General features: G+C 40.8%; 2 protein-coding genes across 9 annotated transcripts in view; one reads left to right on the plus strand and one right to left on the minus strand.

The window, feature by feature from the left end:
• The window catches only part of nhsl1b (NHS-like 1b), a 112,918-nt gene that overhangs the window by 21,795 nt on the left and 70,986 nt on the right, over positions 1–20,137 (minus strand). For 2 of the 8 annotated variants that reach the window (XM_079887294.1, XM_079887291.1), the window contains exon 1: positions 997–1,053. The exons of the other annotated variants lie outside the window; for them this stretch is intronic. In XM_079887294.1, the coding sequence (XP_079743420.1) occupies positions 997–1,051 (55 nt within the window). In that variant the 5' untranslated portion in view covers positions 1,052–1,053. Of the gene's footprint in view, positions 1–996; positions 1,054–20,137 lie in introns of those variants that run through there. 8 annotated transcript variants of the gene reach the window in all.
• Positions 3,797–10,747, plus strand: LOC307167936 (uncharacterized protein). Its single transcript, XM_079887285.1, has 2 exons — positions 3,797–3,887; positions 4,115–10,747. The coding sequence occupies exon 2, from the start codon at positions 4,362–4,364 to the stop codon at positions 10,251–10,253; it is 5,892 nt and encodes a 1,963-aa protein (XP_079743411.1). The 5' UTR covers positions 3,797–3,887; positions 4,115–4,361; the 3' UTR covers positions 10,254–10,747.

Consider the following 20,137-nt stretch of genomic DNA (forward strand, 5'->3'; position numbering starts at 1 on the left):
AATTTAATTTAATTTATTATTATTTTATCAATATATAATAATATATAATATTATAATTTGTTAATTGTACTCCTGAGATATCAAACAAAAAATGTTTTTTTTAAGGTTTGCCTTTTAATTTAGCTAATAAGGCATTTTATGTCAATGAGCTAAAGGTTACATAGTAGATCAACCAGTTTCTGGTTCAAGTGCAAATTGTATACAACCATTATTCAAAAGAGCTGATAATAAATTCTGATTAATAGAGTTAAGAAATAAAAATATATTATAATTACAATATTCTTAAAATATGTAATATCATAAAGTTGTAATATGCTTTTCTATTTTTCTTAATTTGTAATATTACATAGTATTTCTTAAAATTCTATACTATTTTATCTAAAACAAATTTAAAAAATAATATTCAATTCAATATTTTGAGATCTGTTAAATTACTTTTTTAAATTACATCAATTAACAATGTTATAAAAGATAAGTGTTATTAAAGATGAACTTAGTGAAAACGAGATGTAAAAATAGGAGGGAATTGAGAATGCACATTAAATAGAATTTTTTTAAACTATAAAAAAACGAAACTATTATTGGCTGATAACTGATATAGTACTAATATACTGCACATGTCTAACATAAATATTTGAAAATAGTGTAGGTATAAAATATAAAAGATGCACACAAGCACTATTGTTCATACATGGTCATTGGTCACTCTCTGGTCATCAAGGTGTTAACAGGTTTGTTTTAGGTTTTCTATTAAGTGTACAGGAAATGACTCATCAGTCCATGTTGAAATACAGATTTACAGCTCTATATGAACTCTGAACTTACACACCTGACAATCAAAGACCTGGCACATTCAATGAAATCCCTTCAAATTAAAAGAAACCACAAACTGAGAGATTAACAAAACACAATGCTATTTAAACAAGTTCAGAAAACTAACTAGAAACCCGTCTGATCTCCATCAGCACTGGACAAATACGGCCAAAGAGTTCTTACCCTTCCGTTTGAAGTATTTAATGACTGACTTGAGTGAAGTCCCGATGAACACCATTATTCCAGAGTGTGTGAGGCAGGTGGACCCTGTGTAGAACTGTGACGGCCTCCCAGTACACGGGAGCGCTGGACGACTGGTGTGTGTCGACAAGCTGGTGTCCTTTTGCCAACAAGTCAGTATGTGCCTCTCCCCATTTGATCAACGCTTATCGCCTCAACAATGAGCCCCTCCTACTCATACACACACACACACCCTCAACCCAACCCTGGGAAACACCTCCTCCTCCCCTACACACACACACACACACACTCCCTGGGGCTTGGAGAGAGGGGTGTAGTATATGCCCCTCTGTTCATCTGTGCTTCGGTTACCAAGGAGCTCTCCAATATGATCAGTTCATCCGAGGCATCCGCCCGGCTTCTGCTCTAATACAAGAATCACAAATGAGATATCTTTAATCTCGCAACTGTTTCTCCTATGCCACGACAAGCTGAAATTGAGACTTTCGTTAAAATTTCTGATTTTTCTTCTATGAAAAAGATGCTTGAATGTTTATACGCTTCTCCTCTAGAGTCAAAGATGATTTCTCAATAGCGTCTCAAAATGTGCTCAGATTTGCCAAGATCAGAACATTTTTGTTACTACTTTAATACACGAGCAAACAGGAAAGGAAAGAAAAATTACAAATGCAATCCCTGTAGTATCACTGTTTCTTCTAGAAGGCAATGAGTTAAAACAGAGGCTTTTGCTCAGATGTTTCTCCTGAGAAAAAGACCCCTCCAGAACCTGTCCTCTTATGCTCACCAAGTCTAGATTAATTTGATAAAAAAAGAATACAGTTTATTTTATTTATTTTTTATTGTCATTTAGTCCTGTGATGGCAAAGCTGAATTTTCAGCATCATTACTCCAATCTTCAGTGTCACATGATCCTTCAGAAATTCTAATATGCTGATTTGGTGATCAAAAAAGTTCTTATCATCATGAAAATTTCTTATTATGAATGTTGAAAATATTTTTTTTAGAAACAGAAGTTTAGTATAATAGTATTCTCTGCAAAAATGTAAATATAAGTCTTTATTGTCACTTTTATAGCTGTGTAATATTAAATATTCCGAATAGCTGAATAATATTAAATATTCAATATATAGATATATAGTCCCCCAATGGTGGCCCTGTCAACAAATATGTTCATTTTAATATCTCTTAAGACATTTTAGCAGAATCATCTGATATTTTAAGAATAAATAAGAACTTAGTTAAGTGAAAGAAGAACCTCTGAGCAATAAAACTCTCACTTCGGACCCTGATGCTTTGATTTCATGTTGTAACCAGGCATGTGTGTGTTCATTCTTTCGTCATTCACATATGTGCGCATCCGTCTCGGTCTTCGCTGGAGGACAGAAGGAACGGGTCTCCCACTGATAAGCCGTGTTAGCACACAGCCACTGAATCTAGACCACTGGAATATAGATCACACACACAATCTGCCTCATTGTCTACATGCACACACACACACACACACACACACACACACACACACACACACACACACACACACACACACACACACACACACCATGACCCTGTTTCTTTTCATTATGAGGGGGTGCAGAGGGATCTGAATGGAAGGGGGATGAAGGGTGGGTGAATTTGGACCTGAATGGAGTTGCAAATGATTACTGAACTAGAGGAGGTAATGCATTGAACACCCCTCCCCCCTAAAATATCCCAATCACACCCACAACAAGCCAAACTCACACTTCTAGGCCATTCCTGATCTTTACTTGCTTATATTTGCTGGTTAAAATGTTTTTTTTTTAATGTGTAACAAGTGAATCTAAAAGAGGAAACAAGTGTGTGCTGCTCTCTTTTACTCACTGCCAAATTCACACAGTAAGGCTTTTCTCTGCATATCCAGCCTCTTCCTCTCGAGCCTATTCTCTCCGCACGTGCATTTGTGTGTATTCCAGACTCGCTGTTTCCATGCTGTCTGGCACGCGTACAGTATCAGGATTATGTAGCTCACGCCGGCTGCAGTAATTAACACGCTATTGTTCTGGTCTCACTCCACAGACGGCTCAACATCTCGGTCTGTCACTGCCGGATTACAGTCATTGCAGACTGTCTAAGTGTTTATGTGTGCGTACAGTGTGACATACCTCATGGCTAGTCACTTGAACAGAAATGGCAAATGTATGGCAAATGCACAAAAGTTTGTTTCCCGCATTAAGATGTGAGGCATGTTCGCTAAGTGTCAGAAATCTATTCATGAGATTCTGGGGTGAAGTTGAACAGCCAATCAGAGTGCTCGAATCTCTCACACTTTTCACACTTGGTCTGGGCTCTCTGTATCCGACAGACCCACATTATGTGTGTGTATGTGTAATGGAGCAGTTGTCATATCCCTCCCTCTTCACACGCACACACAAGTATGCTTTTTCAAACTATTTCCTGCAATTGTGAAAGGTGAAAATCATCATCAGGAGAAAACTCAAAATGAACCATCTTACAGAAAGGTCAAAAAGTGTGAGAGCACATGGAAAATCTTTTATTTATTTTAACCTCAACATAAACCAAAAGTTTTCAAATTTTGAAAAAATTAAAACAAAAATAATGCTATAAAATAAATTAGCATTCAGGATTCAGCACTATTTTAGGCTACTAATCAAATATGCAAATTTGTGACATTTGTCATGCCGCTTGAAAATGTGTTTGTTTCAGCAGTTCAGTGTGGTTTGTTTATCTTGTAACCATAGTAACTTAGTACTAGTGCATGTTGGGAAATAGGAAGTAAAATTGCCATGCGGTAATCAGCTACAGGAATGTGTGAGCTCTATCAGTCGTTCTGAGTCGATCGCTTTTCCTTCTTCCTTTTTGCTAAGGCAACGTCTGTAAGTATTTCTCATCGTGTAATATTTGGTTACTGCTTACTTTTAAGTTAGTAAGATTATTGAGACGGTTAAATTAGTTTGTTTATTGCTGCTGGTTGTTTCTACTAGCTTGATTGTGTTTATCATATAGGCTACACTGCTATGTTAGCTAAGTGGTGCTACTTACACTGTTATTGTGTATTTGAGTTTGATTAATAATATAGACATCTCATTGTACTGTATTGCAGTTTCACAAAATTCCCAGTAAACTTCATGGAAATGAATCAACTGTGTCCTGGAGTTTCTTGGGAGTGTTTAAGCTGAATGGAACATAGCCCATGACAGTGAAAAGACGGCATCACAGCTAATGAGGGACACAAGGATTGCCATCCTACAGAGCAACTCAATACCAAGAGATAAGCGGCTAACGCTACAGCTCCCTGTCAGCTACATACTAGCTTCCTTCTCCTGATATTGAAAACGCGGTGAGTCACAATGTCACAACGTAGCAACAATAAAAAAGGAAATGGAGATAACCAGACTGAGACTGTGCGCTCAAGAAGCAGTCGCTCATCTGGTACATCGTCCAGCTCGAAGATAAGCATGGCCGTCGCCATGGCAAAGGCAAAGGCCGAAGCAGCGCAAGCTAGAGCGGTACATGCGCTAAAGGAAATTGAACTTAAAGTGGAGCAGGCACGAGTTCAAGCTAATCTTGATGCATTAAATGACGAAAAAGAAAAGGATGCTGCCATTGCAGAGGCAAATGCTCTCGTGGCTGGTTTACAAGATATGGGCTTTGAAGTATGCAGTAAGGCTAACAGCCCAGTCCCCCAATCGGTCAAAGACCAGCTCGTCGCCGCCTATGTGTCGACACAAGCCAGCCTATGCAGCAGGGGTCTATCTGTCAGAAGAGGGAGTGACTATGCTTCGCCAACGCTTCATCCTCCACACCAACCAATCAATGTTATCCCTTCAACACACCACCCACTCAATGCAAGTCAAACCCAAGCTGCTGCTTCCGCTGACATTATGCCACACCAAGTTCCTCAGACCAGTGGGGCACTGCCACAACAAAGCTTCAAGCAGCCTCTCAACTCCTCTCCAGCTCCTCAGCTTGGTGGGAATCTTCCGCAACAGAACATCAAGAAGGATTCCTCATCTCCTGCACACCTGCCTGCTCACAGGACGCCTTATGGAGGTAGCTATGACCATTCTACGTCCACTGGAGACCTCATCAAATACCTTGCTCGCAGCCGCCTGGTGACTTCAGGCATCACCACATATGATGACCAGCCAATGAACTATTGGGCCTGGAAAACATCGTTCCTGAACGCTATCGCCGATCTAGACTTGTCTGCTGCAGGAGAACTCGACCTCCTCACCAAGTATCTGGGAAAAGAGTCAGCAGAACAAGTAAGAAGGATAAAAACAGTCAACATTAAGGATCCAGCGATTGGACTGAACATGGCATGGGGGCGCCTCGACGAAATATATGGCTCGCCAGAGGCCGTCGAGCAGGCTCTGTTCAACAAACTAGAAAACTTTCCAAAAGTCACAACAAAGGATCCACAGAGACTCAGGGATCTAGCCGACCTGTTGTCAGAGCTACAAGCTGCCAAGGAAGATGGCTACCTTGCAGGCTTGTCATACTTGGATACCTCCAGAGGAATTAAGCCTATCATTGAGAAACTCCCATACAACATGCAAGAAAAGTGGCTTTACTTTGGTACCAGATACAAACAGGAACATTTCGTTAGCTTCCCACCCTTCTCCGTGTTTGTAAACTTCATCGCCATGGAGGCAAGGGCTCGCACTGATCCAAGCTTTAACCTCTTCACGCAAGCTCCAGCAGAGAGAAAGAGTAAATGGGAGAGGCCCATAAAGACATCGGTTTATGTTCACAAGACGCAGGTCTCAGGAACTGCTAAGGCCGAGTGCAGAGAAAGTATGGAACGAATTGATCCAAATAAATACTGCCCTTTGCATAAAAAGCCCCACCCTCTGAGGAAATGCAGAGGCTTCCGTGAGAAGAGCATAAACGATCGCAAACAGCTTTTGAAAGAACATTACATCTGCTTTCGCTGTTGCTCCTCCACAGAGCATCTTGCAAAGAACTGCACTGCTGAGTTAAAATGTACAGAGTGTGAGAGCACTGCTCATGTGACAGCGCTCCACCCCTGCCCACCTACCTGGAAATCTAAGTCGTCCCCTTCCACTTCAGAGGACGGCGGCGAGGAGGACAGAGCAGACATCCAGGAGGTCAAGTCGACGTGCACTCAAGTATGTGGTGAAGGATTGAGTGCCAGAGCATGTGCTAAGATCTGTCTCGTCAGCGTGTTCCCAAATGGATGCAGGGAGGAGTCCAAGAGAATGTACGCCATACTGGACGAGCAGAGCAATCGCTCCCTGGCGCGGTCGGAGTTCTTCGAGGTTTTTAAGATCTCCGGAAGCTCCTACTCATATACTCTCAAGACCTGTGCGGGGCGTTCAGAGACAGCGGGGAGGAGAGCCAGCGGATACACTGTGGAGCCGGTGGACAAGAAATTGAGCATTCCTCTGCCTACACTCCTCGAGTGCAACCAAATCCCTAACGTTCGCTCCGAGATTCCTACGCCGGAAGCAGCCTACCATCATGCCCACCTGAAGCGCATCGCCGACAAGATTCCGCCTCTGGATCCAGACGCCAAAATACTCCTCTTACTGGGTAGAGACATCTTACAGGCACACAAGGTCCGAGAACAGATAAGTGGCCCAGGAGATGCACCGTTTGCTCAAAGGCTTGACCTAGGATGGGTTGTCGTCGGCGATGTGTGTCTTGGAGGTGCCCACAGACCACTTGAAGTGAGGAGTTACAAAACAGCCATCTTAGAGAACGGTCGTACGAGTTATCTTCAGCCATGCAACAACCAGATCAGAGTGAAAGAGGTATTTGGTCAAGTGCCTAAAACTCAGCATCATCCTGCACCAACCTCCACCTGTGGCTTAATGATGCTCAGTGGAGACTGCCTGGGGCAGACTGTCTTCGCTCGTACTCCCGACGACCACAGACTCGCTCCATCCATGGAGGATCTAGAGTTTCTGAAGATAATGGAAGCTGAGTGCTATCAGGACAGCTCCAAAAGTTGGGTTGCACCTTTACCCTTCCGGTCGCCAAGACAGCGGCTGCCTAACAACAGGAAACAGGCTTTCGACCGTCTTGTCTCACTCCGGCGCTCATTGGAAAAACGACCACAGATGAAAGCCGATTTCCTAGAGTTTATGGAGAGGATGCTTAAGAAGGCACATGCAGAAGTTGCCCCGCCAGTGCAGCCTGGACAAGAGTGCTGGTACCTGCCCCTGTTCGGTGTGTACCATCCTAGGAAGCCAGATAAAATCCGTGTGGTTTTCGACAGCAGCGCGTCATGTGAAGGAGTGTCACTCAACGATGTTTTGCTCACTGGGCCCGACCTTAATAATAGCCTTCTAGGTGTTCTTATGAGGTTCAGGAAGGAACAGGTGGCGATCACCGCCGACATCGAGCACATGTTCCACTGCTTTGTCGTTAAGGAGGACCACCGCGATTTTCTCCGCTTCCTGTGGTATAGAAACAACGACCCTACCTCCGACATAGTGGACTATAGAATGCGAGTTCACCTCTTTGGGAACAGTCCCTCGCCTGCCGTTGCAGTGTATGGTCTGCGACGGGCAGCTAAGGAAGCAGAAGCCGACTATGGCAGTGATGCAAGAAGATTCATCGACCGCGAGTTCTACGTTGACGACGCTTTAAAGTCCTTCGGCACAGAGGAAGAGGCCATCAGCGTCCTCGGGCGAGCACAGAAGATGCTTGCAGCTTCTAACCTCAGGCTGCACAAAATTGCTTCAAATCGACTGGCAGTCATCGAAGCATTTCCAACCGAAGATCGCACCAAGGACGTCAACAACCTAGATCTCTTTGTTGATGATCTGCCCATTCAACGTAGCCTTGGATTGTTCTGGAACATGCGCACAGACACCTTCATGTTTCAAATCAAAGATGATCAGAAGCCATTCACTCGCAGAGGGGTACTCTCAACCGTGAACAGCCTCTACGATCCTCTAGGGTTCCTTGCACCCATCACGGTTCATGGAAGACTGATACTCAGGGAACTCACCACGCAATCAGAGGACTGGGACTCACCTCTTCCCAAAGACATGGAGATTGAGTGGACTAGATGGAAACAGTCACTCCAAGATCTAGAGGGGCTCCAGATACCACGACCTTATACGTCCTTCTCCACCGCAGGTGCGCTAAGAAGAGAGCTTTGTGTCTTTGCAGACGCATCAGTCAAGGCTATAGCAGCCGTTGCCTACATAAAGGTGACAAGCCACCAAGAACAGACTGAGATTGGCTTCGTCTTCGGGAAGGCAAAGTTGGCCCCCCAACCTGGTTTAACTATCCCTAGACTTGAGCTCTGTGCGGCTGTACTCGCCATTGAGATCGCCGAGATGGTAGTCACAGAGATGGACACAACATTCGACAACATCACCTACTACACAGATAGCAAGGTTGTATTAGGGTACATCCAGAACCAGACAAGGAGATTCTATGTCTATGTACACAACAGGATCCAACGAATCCATCAATCACCTTGTTCTGGTCAGTGGAAGTACGTCCCAACGCACCTCAACCCAGCTGACATTGGGTCAAGAACTGTGACACCAGCTTTGCTTAGCAGCACAACTTGGCTCAAAGGACCAGCCTTTCTCCATGATGCATCTTCGTATTCACCTGAGCTTCAAGAGACTTATAACCTTATTGACCCTGACACTGACTCTGAAGTGCGTCCTCAGGTGGTGACAAGTCTCACACATGTTACCAGAGATGTGGTGCACCCACAACGCTTTGAACGCTTCTCCAAGTTCAGCACTCTCCTCACGGCCATAGCGCACCTCATCCACGTGGCTCGTTCCTTTGCCCACTCCACCCAGAATGAATGTCAGGGCTGGCACATCTGTCGCTCTACAGAGGAAGAGTTGCTAAGGGCCAAAGTGTGCATTGTGAAGAGTGTCCAGAATGAGTGCTATGCAGAGGAACTTAAGTGTATCAACTCAGGATCCAACATCCCATCTTCCAGCAGCCTGTGGAAATTGCACCCCATCATGGACCACGATCAACTTCTTAGAGTGGGAGGTCGGATTGGAAAGTCAGATATGAGCACGGACGAGGCTCATCCCATCATCATTCCTGGCCGACATCATCTCGCAACCCTGCTTGTGTCTCACTATCATGAAGCAGTGAAACACCAAGGAAGACATCTGACCGAAGGTGCCATTCGAGCGGCAGGGTTCTGGCTGGTAGGAGCTAAACGCTGCATCAGCAGTCTGCTTCACAGATGTGTCACTTGTAGAAGGCTGAGGGGGAAGACCGAACATCAGCAGATGGCAGCTCTGCCGGCAGAACGGCTACAAGTAGCACCTCCTTTCACCTACGTAGGTGTCGACGTCTTTGGACCATGGGACATTGTCTCACGCCGCACAAGAGGAGGAGTCTCCAACTCTAAACGATGGGCTGTGATGTTCTCATGCATGTGCTCAAGGGCAGTTCACATCGAGGTAATTGAAGCAATGAGTACCAGCAGCTTTATCAATGCCTTGAGGAGGTTCTTTGCAGTCAGGGGCCCTGCAAAGCAGATTCGCTCTGACTGCGGAACTAACTTCGTCGGCGCCTCTCGTGAGCTGGAGATGGACAAGACTAATCCAGGCTTCAACAGTGTGGAAGAGTACCTGGACACACAGAGCTGCACCTGGGTATTCAACCCGCCCCACGCGTCTCATATGGGTGGCGCCTGGGAACGCATGATTGGCATTGCCCGCCGTATTTTGGACTGCATGCTGCTTGAGCAGAGGAGGTCTCACCTTACACATGAAGTTCTGACCACACTTATGGCTGAGGTAGCTGCAATCATGAATGCTAGACCGCTCATCCCAGTATCATCGGATCCGGAATCGCCTGTCATCCTCACCCCAGCAATGCTCCTGACTCTCAAGACAGGATCTGCTCCTCCTCCTCCGTCAGGAAGCTTTGAGGAAGCGCATCTCATCAGAGAGGAATGGAAGCGGGTTCAGGGCCTAGCAGACATGTTTTGGAACAGGTGGAAACATGAATACCTCAAAACATTGCAGCTTCGGCACAAATGGCAAGGAAAAAGGCAGAACCTCCAGGAAGGAGACATAGTTCTCTTGAAAGACAATCAGGCAAAGAGAAATCAATGGCCTACGGGCATCATCACAAAAACCTTTCCAGGAGAAGATGGACTGGTCCGGAAGGTTCAAGTGGAAGTCGTCAAGGATGGAACCAGAAAGGCTTTTTCTCGGCCCATTAAAGAAGTGGTTCTGCTTCTCTCTCCAAAGACTGATTCTGTTAATTAATGTGGGCTCTTTAAAGACCCCAAGCGGGGAGTGTCATGCCGCTTGAAAATGTGTTTGTTTCAGCAGTTCAGTGTGGTTTGTTTATCTTGTAACCATAGTAACTTAGTACTAGTGCATGTTGGGAAATAGGAAGTAAAATTGCCATGCGGTAATCAGCTACAGGAATGTGTGAGCTCTATCAGTCGTTCTGAGTCGATCGCTTTTCCTTCTTCCTTTTTGCTAAGGCAACGTCTGTAAGTATTTCTCATCGTGTAATATTTGGTTACTGCTTACTTTTAAGTTAGTAAGATTATTGAGACGGTTAAATTAGTTTGTTTATTGCTGCTGGTTGTTTCTACTAGCTTGATTGTGTTTATCATATAGGCTACACTGCTATGTTAGCTAAGTGGTGCTACTTACACTGTTATTGTGTATTTGAGTTTGATTAATAATATAGACATCTCATTGTACTGTATTGCAGTTTCACAAAATTCCCAGTAAACTTCATGGAAATGAATCAACTGTGTCCTGGAGTTTCTTGGGAGTGTTTAAGCTGAATGGAACATAGCCCATGACAACATTTATATTAATTTTTCAATTCAACTTAAAAAATAATAATAATCTTATTTAAACCTGGGCATAATTCAAAAGTTTTAAGATTTTGATTAATTTAAAACAAAAGTAATGTTACAAAATAAGAAGCATTCAGGATTCAGTACTATTTTAGGTCACTAATCAAATATCTGACTTGATTAATGGCATTCATATTAATATCAATTCAACTTATTTTGAATCTAAAAAAGACGACTTTAGAATATAATTTATTTTAATACTCATCTCCAGTGTTGGGGAAAGTTACTTTTAAAAGTAATGTGTTACAATATTGCATTACTTCCTAAAAAAGTAACTAATTGCGTTATTTTGTTACTTTTATTGAAATTAATGTTACATTACTTTTTCTCACTTGGGCTGAGCTTGCTTTTTTCTTTTTTTATAGAAATAAATAAATAAAAAAGTTATATTTTTGGCAAATGGCCCTTTCACACCAAAAGTGAAATGAAGTCTCAGTCTGAAGGAAATGCAAATTTATGTTTTAGAAAACACTTGCTTATTGGTATGGTTGAATTAGATCATCAAAGGTCGGCAGCAAAGACATTGGTTTATAAAGTGAGATTAAATACATAAAGTATATTGGTGTTGTTTAACATATTCAATTACGAAGGATTGTATAATATCCTGATTTTGCATTTTGATTTGATTCATTTTAAGGAATACTGAATCTGTTTTTGTGCAAGTGAGATAAATAAAGCTTTTTCACATTTAGTCTAGAACTACAATAACCGTCATGTTCAACGCCACTGCAACTTACTCCCAATTTCTCCAAACATGGGGACAGGAGAGGTGAAAGTCAATAAACGGGAAAAACAAAGTAACTTGCGTTACTTGTTTGAAAAAGTAATTTGGATATTTTGTTGTAAATTTAAAAGCAATACATTACTTTAGCTTGTTACTAGAAAAAAGTAATCAGATTACATAACTTGCGTTACTAATGCGTAACACTGTTCATCTCTTATCTTGCCCTTCTCTCTATTTCTCTGTCCTCTCAAAAACTTCTATCCTCCCCCATTTCTCATTCACTCTCCTGCCATTGCTTTTGGTGCTTATTACCGTAATCCCGATTGATTTTTCCTCTTCTTTCCCCCTAAACCCTGTCCTGTGGGCTTGTTGGTCTGATCTTAAAAGCATTTGTCTGATTTATCTTAGCAAAAGAGAAACAGAGAGTGTGTGGCAGGTACGAGGAGACCTCATGCCAGCACTGAACCTGTTCAGAGTGTTTGTTCAGTTTACTGAGGTCAGCTCTTACATTCTGAACACAAACACAGCTGTCACTCGGCTACAACTAATACAAATATTCTGCATTTTCAATCTGCAGTTTAGAACAAAGAGAGAAAGTTGGGGTCTTCTGTTTTTGCAAGCTATGAAACCTTATTTGATCCACAAATAAGTGTCATGGCAAGATAACTAATCCTTTGCACTTTAAGGAGGAAAATAGAATTAATGACACACTGCAGCATCAGGATTTCAGAGAAGGTAGAGATTAAGCAGAAGAGCACATGCACATAAATCCATATATAATTGCAGGTTAGCTAGAAAGATTGTTTTCTTCTCTTCAAGGTCAGTCTTAATGACATAGGGCCGCTTACCCACACACCCCTTTGACACACAATCAAACAACTCTCAAGAGACTAACAGTTATACACATTCATTTCTCTCATTTCTAACTTGTTTTAATGACTGACCTGCAACTTCAGCAATCACTGGGCCGCTATAGAAAGAAAGCAAGAGAAACTACACACGGTGAGATGCACACGCTCAGATCACGACACTGACGACCATATTTGCTAGAAGTCTTGTGTATATCTGTTCTCTAGAATAATTGTAATGTTCATTAAAGGGATTCTCATCCAAAAAAAGATTCTGTAAGCACGTTGTGAGCGTGCAAGAAGTGACGGTTGTTTGAGCAGTGGATAAATAAATAAATAAAATTCAGAAGTCACAGTGGAAGCCTGGAGCTGATGTGGTCATCAACATGAGTCAAGAGGAATCTTTTGTTAATGCAAAACATGCGCACACACACACACACACACTCTAATTCTGCTTTTTCTTCAGACCCCAAACACTTTGTATTTACCCATAACAAATCACTCAATCCCTCACTATGAGACGCAGTAGCAGTAAAACACTTATCAACCGTCTACTGCCACACACGAGACAAGAGAAATCTGCATAAAAACAAACATCGCCTACTTGGTTCTGAAAGAAGGGCAATAAAAGGCTGCAGGGTTGGAAAGCGTTTGAAATCAGGCCTGGGCTTATTAGCATTTAGTTTGATTTGCAGATAAGGCTTGTTAACAGAGGGATGGTCAGAAAACATCCAGACAGAGCACTCGAGCGTTTGACACTCCACCGATCCCGCGAGAAGTTTCCTCAAGCCAGTCGTGTTCATGCAGGAGTAGCGATGTATTGTGTTGTGTCCTGAAAAGGAGACTCAAGCCATGTCTGGCCGTAGCGTGTCTGCAAGAGAGTATGTGTGTGTGTATAAAAGGTCAAGCATTGTGTTGAATAATAGGCTTGGGCCTCTCAGTGAAGGCATTCCCTGCTATTGTATCGTCAACGAGAACGAACTTATTATGGACGTCTAATGGTTATAAAGCACACATAACGTACAAGCTAACTGAGGGAGGAGAACCTTCAACAGACAACAAACGCCATCCGAACTGATGAGCTGAATAAAGTTCTGACAAAAAAGGAGGGAGAAAAAACAGAGATGCACAAAGAAAAGAAAAATGATTCCCTTTGAAGTGGAGTCGTTCAGAAAGCCACACCTTGGTGAGAACACAGAAAAGCTGAGCATGAAAGAGAGATGCAATAAAACTAAATCCAAAGGGGGGAAGATCAGAAAGGAGGGGAAAGCATTAGCTGTTGCGAGTAATGAGTCGGCTTCTTTATGAATTAAAAATCACAGAAAATGTATTCAGATCACTAGTTAGTGTGGGGAAACTCCTGAGAAGCTCCTATAGGAATTAGGTAAAAGCGCAATTTTCTCCCCCGAGCTTCACAAGAGTCTCTCTGAGGAAAGACCTTATATGAATGTTCATATAAAATGATCATAAAAAGTGTAAGAAGAAAAATTATAATCATTAACCAGATTTAATAAATACATAATTACATTTTACTACCAGAAAACAACTTGCGTACAGTTGTATCTGCGTATAATATTAAACTGGGATAGAGGAAATGATTTTATCGGAAAAAATAAAATGATTCCAATGATTACTAATAATAAACCAAATGTAGTCCTACTATTGTGTGAATTTTTCATTTATTTATGTTTGCTTTCACTAATGTCCAATCAGCTTCCTACACCGCAGGAACAGTTATATTTGGCCCCTGTGTCTGTTTTCTTGTCTAAAAGAGAATAACCACCCTGGCTGGCTATAAATAAGACCAACAACAGTCTGTTTTCTAAACACAAACAGGCGTGCAATGGCCAGCAAGTTGCTTTTTTACAGGACACCAGGCGGGTAGCTGTTAATGTGTCCCCCTCACACAAAGTCTTTTCAGCGAGTTTCCCTCTGAGGAGTTAGATCCGTTAGAGCCGTTTGTGTGGACACTAAGGCAGTTTTGTTCAGACATGGTGAGAGCCGTAATTCTGTCTGTTTTATGGGGAGATTTAAGGGCTGACTGAAATTTATTTGTGCCTTTCTGTTTCAATACTATTAAAAGGGAATAGCCCGTTTCTCTCCGTTTAAAATGATATACTCGTATAAAACATGATAAAGTTTCAGGTCAGTAAGACGTTTTAATACTTTTGAAAGAAGTCTCTTATGCTCAAACACGGCTGCATATTTGGTCAAATAAATACAGTAAAAACAGTAATAAAATATTATTAAAATTGAAAATAAATGTTTTCTATTGCTGAGATGCAAAGCTGAATTTTCAGCATCATTACTCCAGTCTTCAGTGTCACATGATCCTTCAGAAATCATTCTAATATGCTGATTTGGTGCTCAAGAAAAATGTTTTATTATTACACGCTAAAACTGTCGTGCCGCTTAATATTTTTGAGGAAACCATAATCTTTGATGAATTCTTTGATGATTATATTTGAAAATGATACATTTTTCAGTTTTCTTTGATGAATAGAAAGTTCAAATGAACAGCATTTATTTGAAATAGAAATCTTTTGAAACATTTTCAATGTATTTACTCCCACTTTTGAATGCATCCTTGTTGAATAAAAGTATCAATTTCTTTAAAAAAATCTTACTGACCTCACACTCCCTGGGACCACACATACTAATAAAAATGCATACTTGGAATGCATGTTTAAAAACATCTGTCAAATGCATAAACATGTCCATGTGCCTGTGGACCCCGTGTACAGCAGCTGTCTGAGGGGAGCCATTACTGAAGAAAAGCTTCAGTTTGAGCACCAGTCTCATGGCACCTCATCAGCTGAAGATGTTCCATTGTGATGACCTGCCAAAGTACACAAAGCTCTCTGTTTCTCTAATGCACAGACTTCAGAGAATTAGATGAGGCAGAATGCATGGAAACAAGTGAACCTCACACACACTGGGGCGTCTAAGGACACATCAGACATGGACACACACCTCCGTCTAACTAAGTCTTAGTCTTAGTCAATATGGATTTGAGCGACAGGTCAAATAATTGGAAAGAAGTCTTTGTCTCAAGCCTTTTGTGCATTAAATGCAATAGGTGGAGATGCTGGCTGTAAAAGGTTATGGGGATAGTATGTCAATTTGATGCTTCAAAGACTGTGCTTGTCTCATCACATGGTCAACCTCTAATGCAGCTCATTGAATTCATCAGGGTGGACAAGTCGCGTGTTCTGTCTAGTCCTGCTTAAATTAAAGATTGAGACAAAGACCGTCCTGCAAATGCACATGTGATATTTGCTTTGATATGTGGGACAAATTCAATAACATTAAAGATCAAGACCATTCTTTGAAATAAAAGTGCGTTTGAAAAAGATGTCTGGCTGATCAGTAGGATCATGTAATTAACCACAGTGTGCATTATAACTGATATACAGTATACATAAAATGTTTTTGAAAGAAGTCTCTTATGCTCACCAAGACTGTATATCAAAAACACAGTAAAACAGAAACATTGTGAAATATTATTTAAAATATTTGTCTGTGACATTATCCTTCAGAACTCATTCTAATATACTGATTTGATGTTTAAGAAATATTTCTTATGATTAGGGATGCACCGAAATGAAAATTATGGGTCAAAACCAAAAAATTCAGGATGCACTTGGCCGAAAACTCGAAACCGAAAATAATAAATTAAAAACCAATTAATCAATGAAACTTATTTAATAATCAACACTCAGATAGTTAAAACTGAGTTCTTTTGTAAGAATATAAATGTCTAATATCACTTTTGAACCATTTAATGCATCCTTGCTGAATAAAAGTATTCATTTAAATTGTAAAAACCTTACTGACCCCAACCTTTTGTATGGCAGTGTATATTTAAGAATAAAAGGGCACCTTAAGTTTTCAGGTTTGTCAGTATTAGCTCCAGAATTTTAATGGATCATCAGGGGTTGGTAAGGTTCTAGTCTGCATTAATGTAATGGATAAGTGAATCTAACCTACTTCGCTCCACAATGGCCAATGCTCATCCAACCTAGCAAATGTTGCTCAGCCAATCAACACTGACCCTTATAAGGGTGAGACGAAATCGAAGAGCGTCAAAAGCAATGAGCTGCAGGATGGCTAGGCCTGATTAGGAGACAATAAGCAGCATGGAGCTAGATTTCCCATGGAGCTTGTAATCATGATGAGGGGGGATCTCTGGGGACGGGGGGTAAATATGTGTGATTCCAATGGACTGGAGCAAAATGACCCATATTTGCCACCATAGGCAGGAACCGGTAGTCGATGGAGAGAAATGGTGCATGATTAAGTCACAGTCTGCATCCGGAGTTCAAACTTCATCAGAGTCTGGACAAACCCCGGGATTTGATAAACAACAAAAGGAATTTGCCAAGAGTAACAGAGCTCTTATAGGACACTTCAAACTGATAAAACTGGGAGAAAATGAGGAATATAACAGCCAATTAGTCAAATGCAACCATGTGAGGGATCTGCAACATTATTTTAGTCAGATTTCCACTGAGACCTCAGCCTCAGGGAGGAGATGGAGTCATTGTTGCTGTGGAAACAGGACGTGACGATGCCAGGATGCACCAACGGGACACCAATCTATCCCTTTTGTCATTAACACGAGAGATCAGGGATTCAGAGCATAAATATGCTGCATTACTAACACACACAGACAGACATACATTCACACACATAGGTAGAGACATATCTATAAAGAGGAAAATTGGGAGAGATAACAATTACGGATCAGTCCATAGAGACTCTTAATGGAAGCATGAGCATGGGGATGTGCAAATTAACAGGCTTTTAATAAGTAAGACAGCTGCCATGATAGTGCTGTGGATTTTCACTCCACATTAAAACACATAGTGCTTAATTATCCATCGTTACAATTTAGGCTAATTTACCGACAAGGCTATCATTTAGCCATCTTGAAGCAGAGAAAATATACAATCTTTGAGGACACCTGGATTTGGAAAGACTCATTTCGTTAAGTGGCAAATAGCCCCTCAAGTGCAAGCTCAAGGGTGAGGGGTTGTGTAAAGGGGTTTGTATATCCAGTAATCCTATCCCACAAACCTGTCCTCTCTCTCTGAATTATGCAGGGAAAGATGAAAGAAGGGGCTCGAAATCACTCAAATCTTCCCCTCCTCCTCCTCTCCTGTGTCCTATCAATATGATGAAGCGCCAGAGATGTTAAAAGAGAGTTCATTTCATATAGATCCTAAGTCCACTTTTATAACCTGCCTCTCCCTCTGAGGAGTCCCAAAGGAGTCTGGGCAATTCACTGATCAAATATTGAACTTTAAAACGCTTCTGGGATTACCTTTGAGAGGGCCCACATATTTCTCTTTAACAACAAAAGCAATCCTCTGTATCCAAATAGGTGTACATCTTTGCAACACCGAATGCAAATAGCATTCATAGTTAGTTAGTTCGTAGGTTGATGTAATTATAATAATTTCTTCACTGAATTCAGTACATAATTGAAGCATTAAAAGTACTAAAAATAAAACAAATAAAAACTACTTTTAACTTTTAATTAAAGCTATATAAAATATATATAAAACAGAAACTAATAAAAAATTACAAAAGTACATAAAATTACTAAATCTTAAATTAAAGCTAATTCAAAATATTAATCAAATGTATTAGTCTATAAATAAACAATACAAAAAAAAAACACTGAATAATAAATGTTGGACAATGTCAATGACAATGTAAATAATAAAGTTAATGTTACGTTTAAAATGCCTTTCCAAGACAGAGGTGTCAAGAGGACTGCGAAACACTGTATAATCAGCGCCATCTAGTGGTTACAATAGGTTTGAACAAAACTTTCACTCTCCTCTAAATGGCTCATTCTGTAAGTCAAGTTTCCAGTGCAGTCACTCTGTGTTCATTTCATGTTCGGCATATAAGAACAATACTTGTGAATTTGTGCAGATCAAGCAGCATTAAGGGAACAACATTTAATAGGGCTCACGTAGCATCCCATCTTCTGTCCACAGCTTTGACACTCACACTGCCTAAATCCTTCTATTCTCATTCTCTTCATTCACAGCAAGTCTCTGAGGAGCCACAGAGTTCTGGTGGAAATCTCTCCTCCCTATTCTCCATCATTACAGGACCACAACTCTCTCAGAGGCTGTTATGAACCATATCATTTACACTTGCATTCAAAAATCCCACCCTGTAGAGATTTTCTATATGTAATTCCAGGGTAAGGTCTTTGCAAGGTCAAGCTTGGACTAAAACTCTAAGTTTATAGACCATGTCATGTTGCTCTGTGACATATTCAAAGCATTTGTCACAGTTGACAGCAACTGATATCAGATATATTATATATCAGATATTGCACACTGTCTGAACAAACCTGACTTCAACAGTGCAAACAATCAGTCCTAAAGATCACATGGTAAGAAACAAATCTGATTTGTGTGCAGTGTGAACAAAGCTAAAGAGCTTTTATGTGGCCAGATGAATAAAATGCTGGTCAACTGGCAGACCTATTTATCAGAGTTAATGAGACTTAATTAAAGATTGAGCTCAAGCTAAATCAGCTGCTGTTGATTCACCTGTCCGCTTCAAGATCACAAACACCTGCTGCGTCCCAATCCTGTTACTGAGGTGTGTGTGTGTCTTCAACACATGACATATAAACTGGAGACTTTACTGTAATACAACCTAACCTAGAGCTGAATGGAAAGTGAAAAGTGAATAATGGAAGACTAAATCAGATACACTGACAAATCAGTGCAAAAAAAGAACAGGTTTGTTTTCCATGGCCATGGGGGCTGGCCTGGCATTCACTGTATAAATGATCCAAAATAATTCACTTCAATTATCTCTAATGGTGGGTGAAAGTAGCCTGTCCCCGCCTTTTAACCCCTGTTGACCTTTCGTCTAACGTCATTTAGCACATTTAAGACATACGGCTTTGGAGAACCGATCAATTAATGTGCCGCCTGTCAGACCTCATGCTCTGAATCTGAGCCTCTGCTTAGAGATGACCTGCAACCTAATTACCTGACACCCTGCTCACAGAGGAAACGTACTGTAGTGTGCTGTGCGATGACTAACAGACCTGAAATAAGACACAGGTAGAGATGGATACAACAGTGTGGTTCAGTGTTTGTATCTGTGGAGAAAACCACAACACAGATCAGCTGCTGGCAATGGCACTGGCCCATTTAATATATATATACACACACACACACACACATATAACATATTCACACATATATATATATATATATATATATATATATATATTAGGGCTGTCAAAAGATTAATCGCGATTAATCGCATCCAAAATAAAAGTTTGTTTTTAATAATATATGTGTGTGTACTGTGTATAATTAAATTTGTATATATAAATACACACACATGCATGTATATATTTAAGAAAAATGTGTTATTTACATATAAAAAAATTATATTTATATATAATATAAACTATATAAATATATATACAGTATATGTATGCAAATATTTCTTAAATATATACAAGCATGTGTGTGTATTTATATATAGAAAATAATTATACACAGTACACACACATATGTTATGTAAACACAAACTTTTATTTTGGATGCGATTAATCGCGATTAATCTTTTGACAGCCCTAATATATATATATATATATATATATATATATATATATATAAACGCACATATTTTTGCAATTTACAAAGAGTG

Source organism: Squalius cephalus (genome assembly GCF_949319135.1).
Source record: "Squalius cephalus genome assembly, chromosome: 12".
Classification (NCBI taxonomy): Eukaryota; Metazoa; Chordata; class Actinopteri; order Cypriniformes; family Leuciscidae; genus Squalius; species Squalius cephalus.

Bases quoted from the DNA above. Each gene is read 5' to 3' on its own strand.
- LOC307167936 (XM_079887285.1), top strand. From the start codon at position 4,362: ATGTCACAACGTAGCAACAATAAAAAAGGAAATGGAGATAACCAGACT.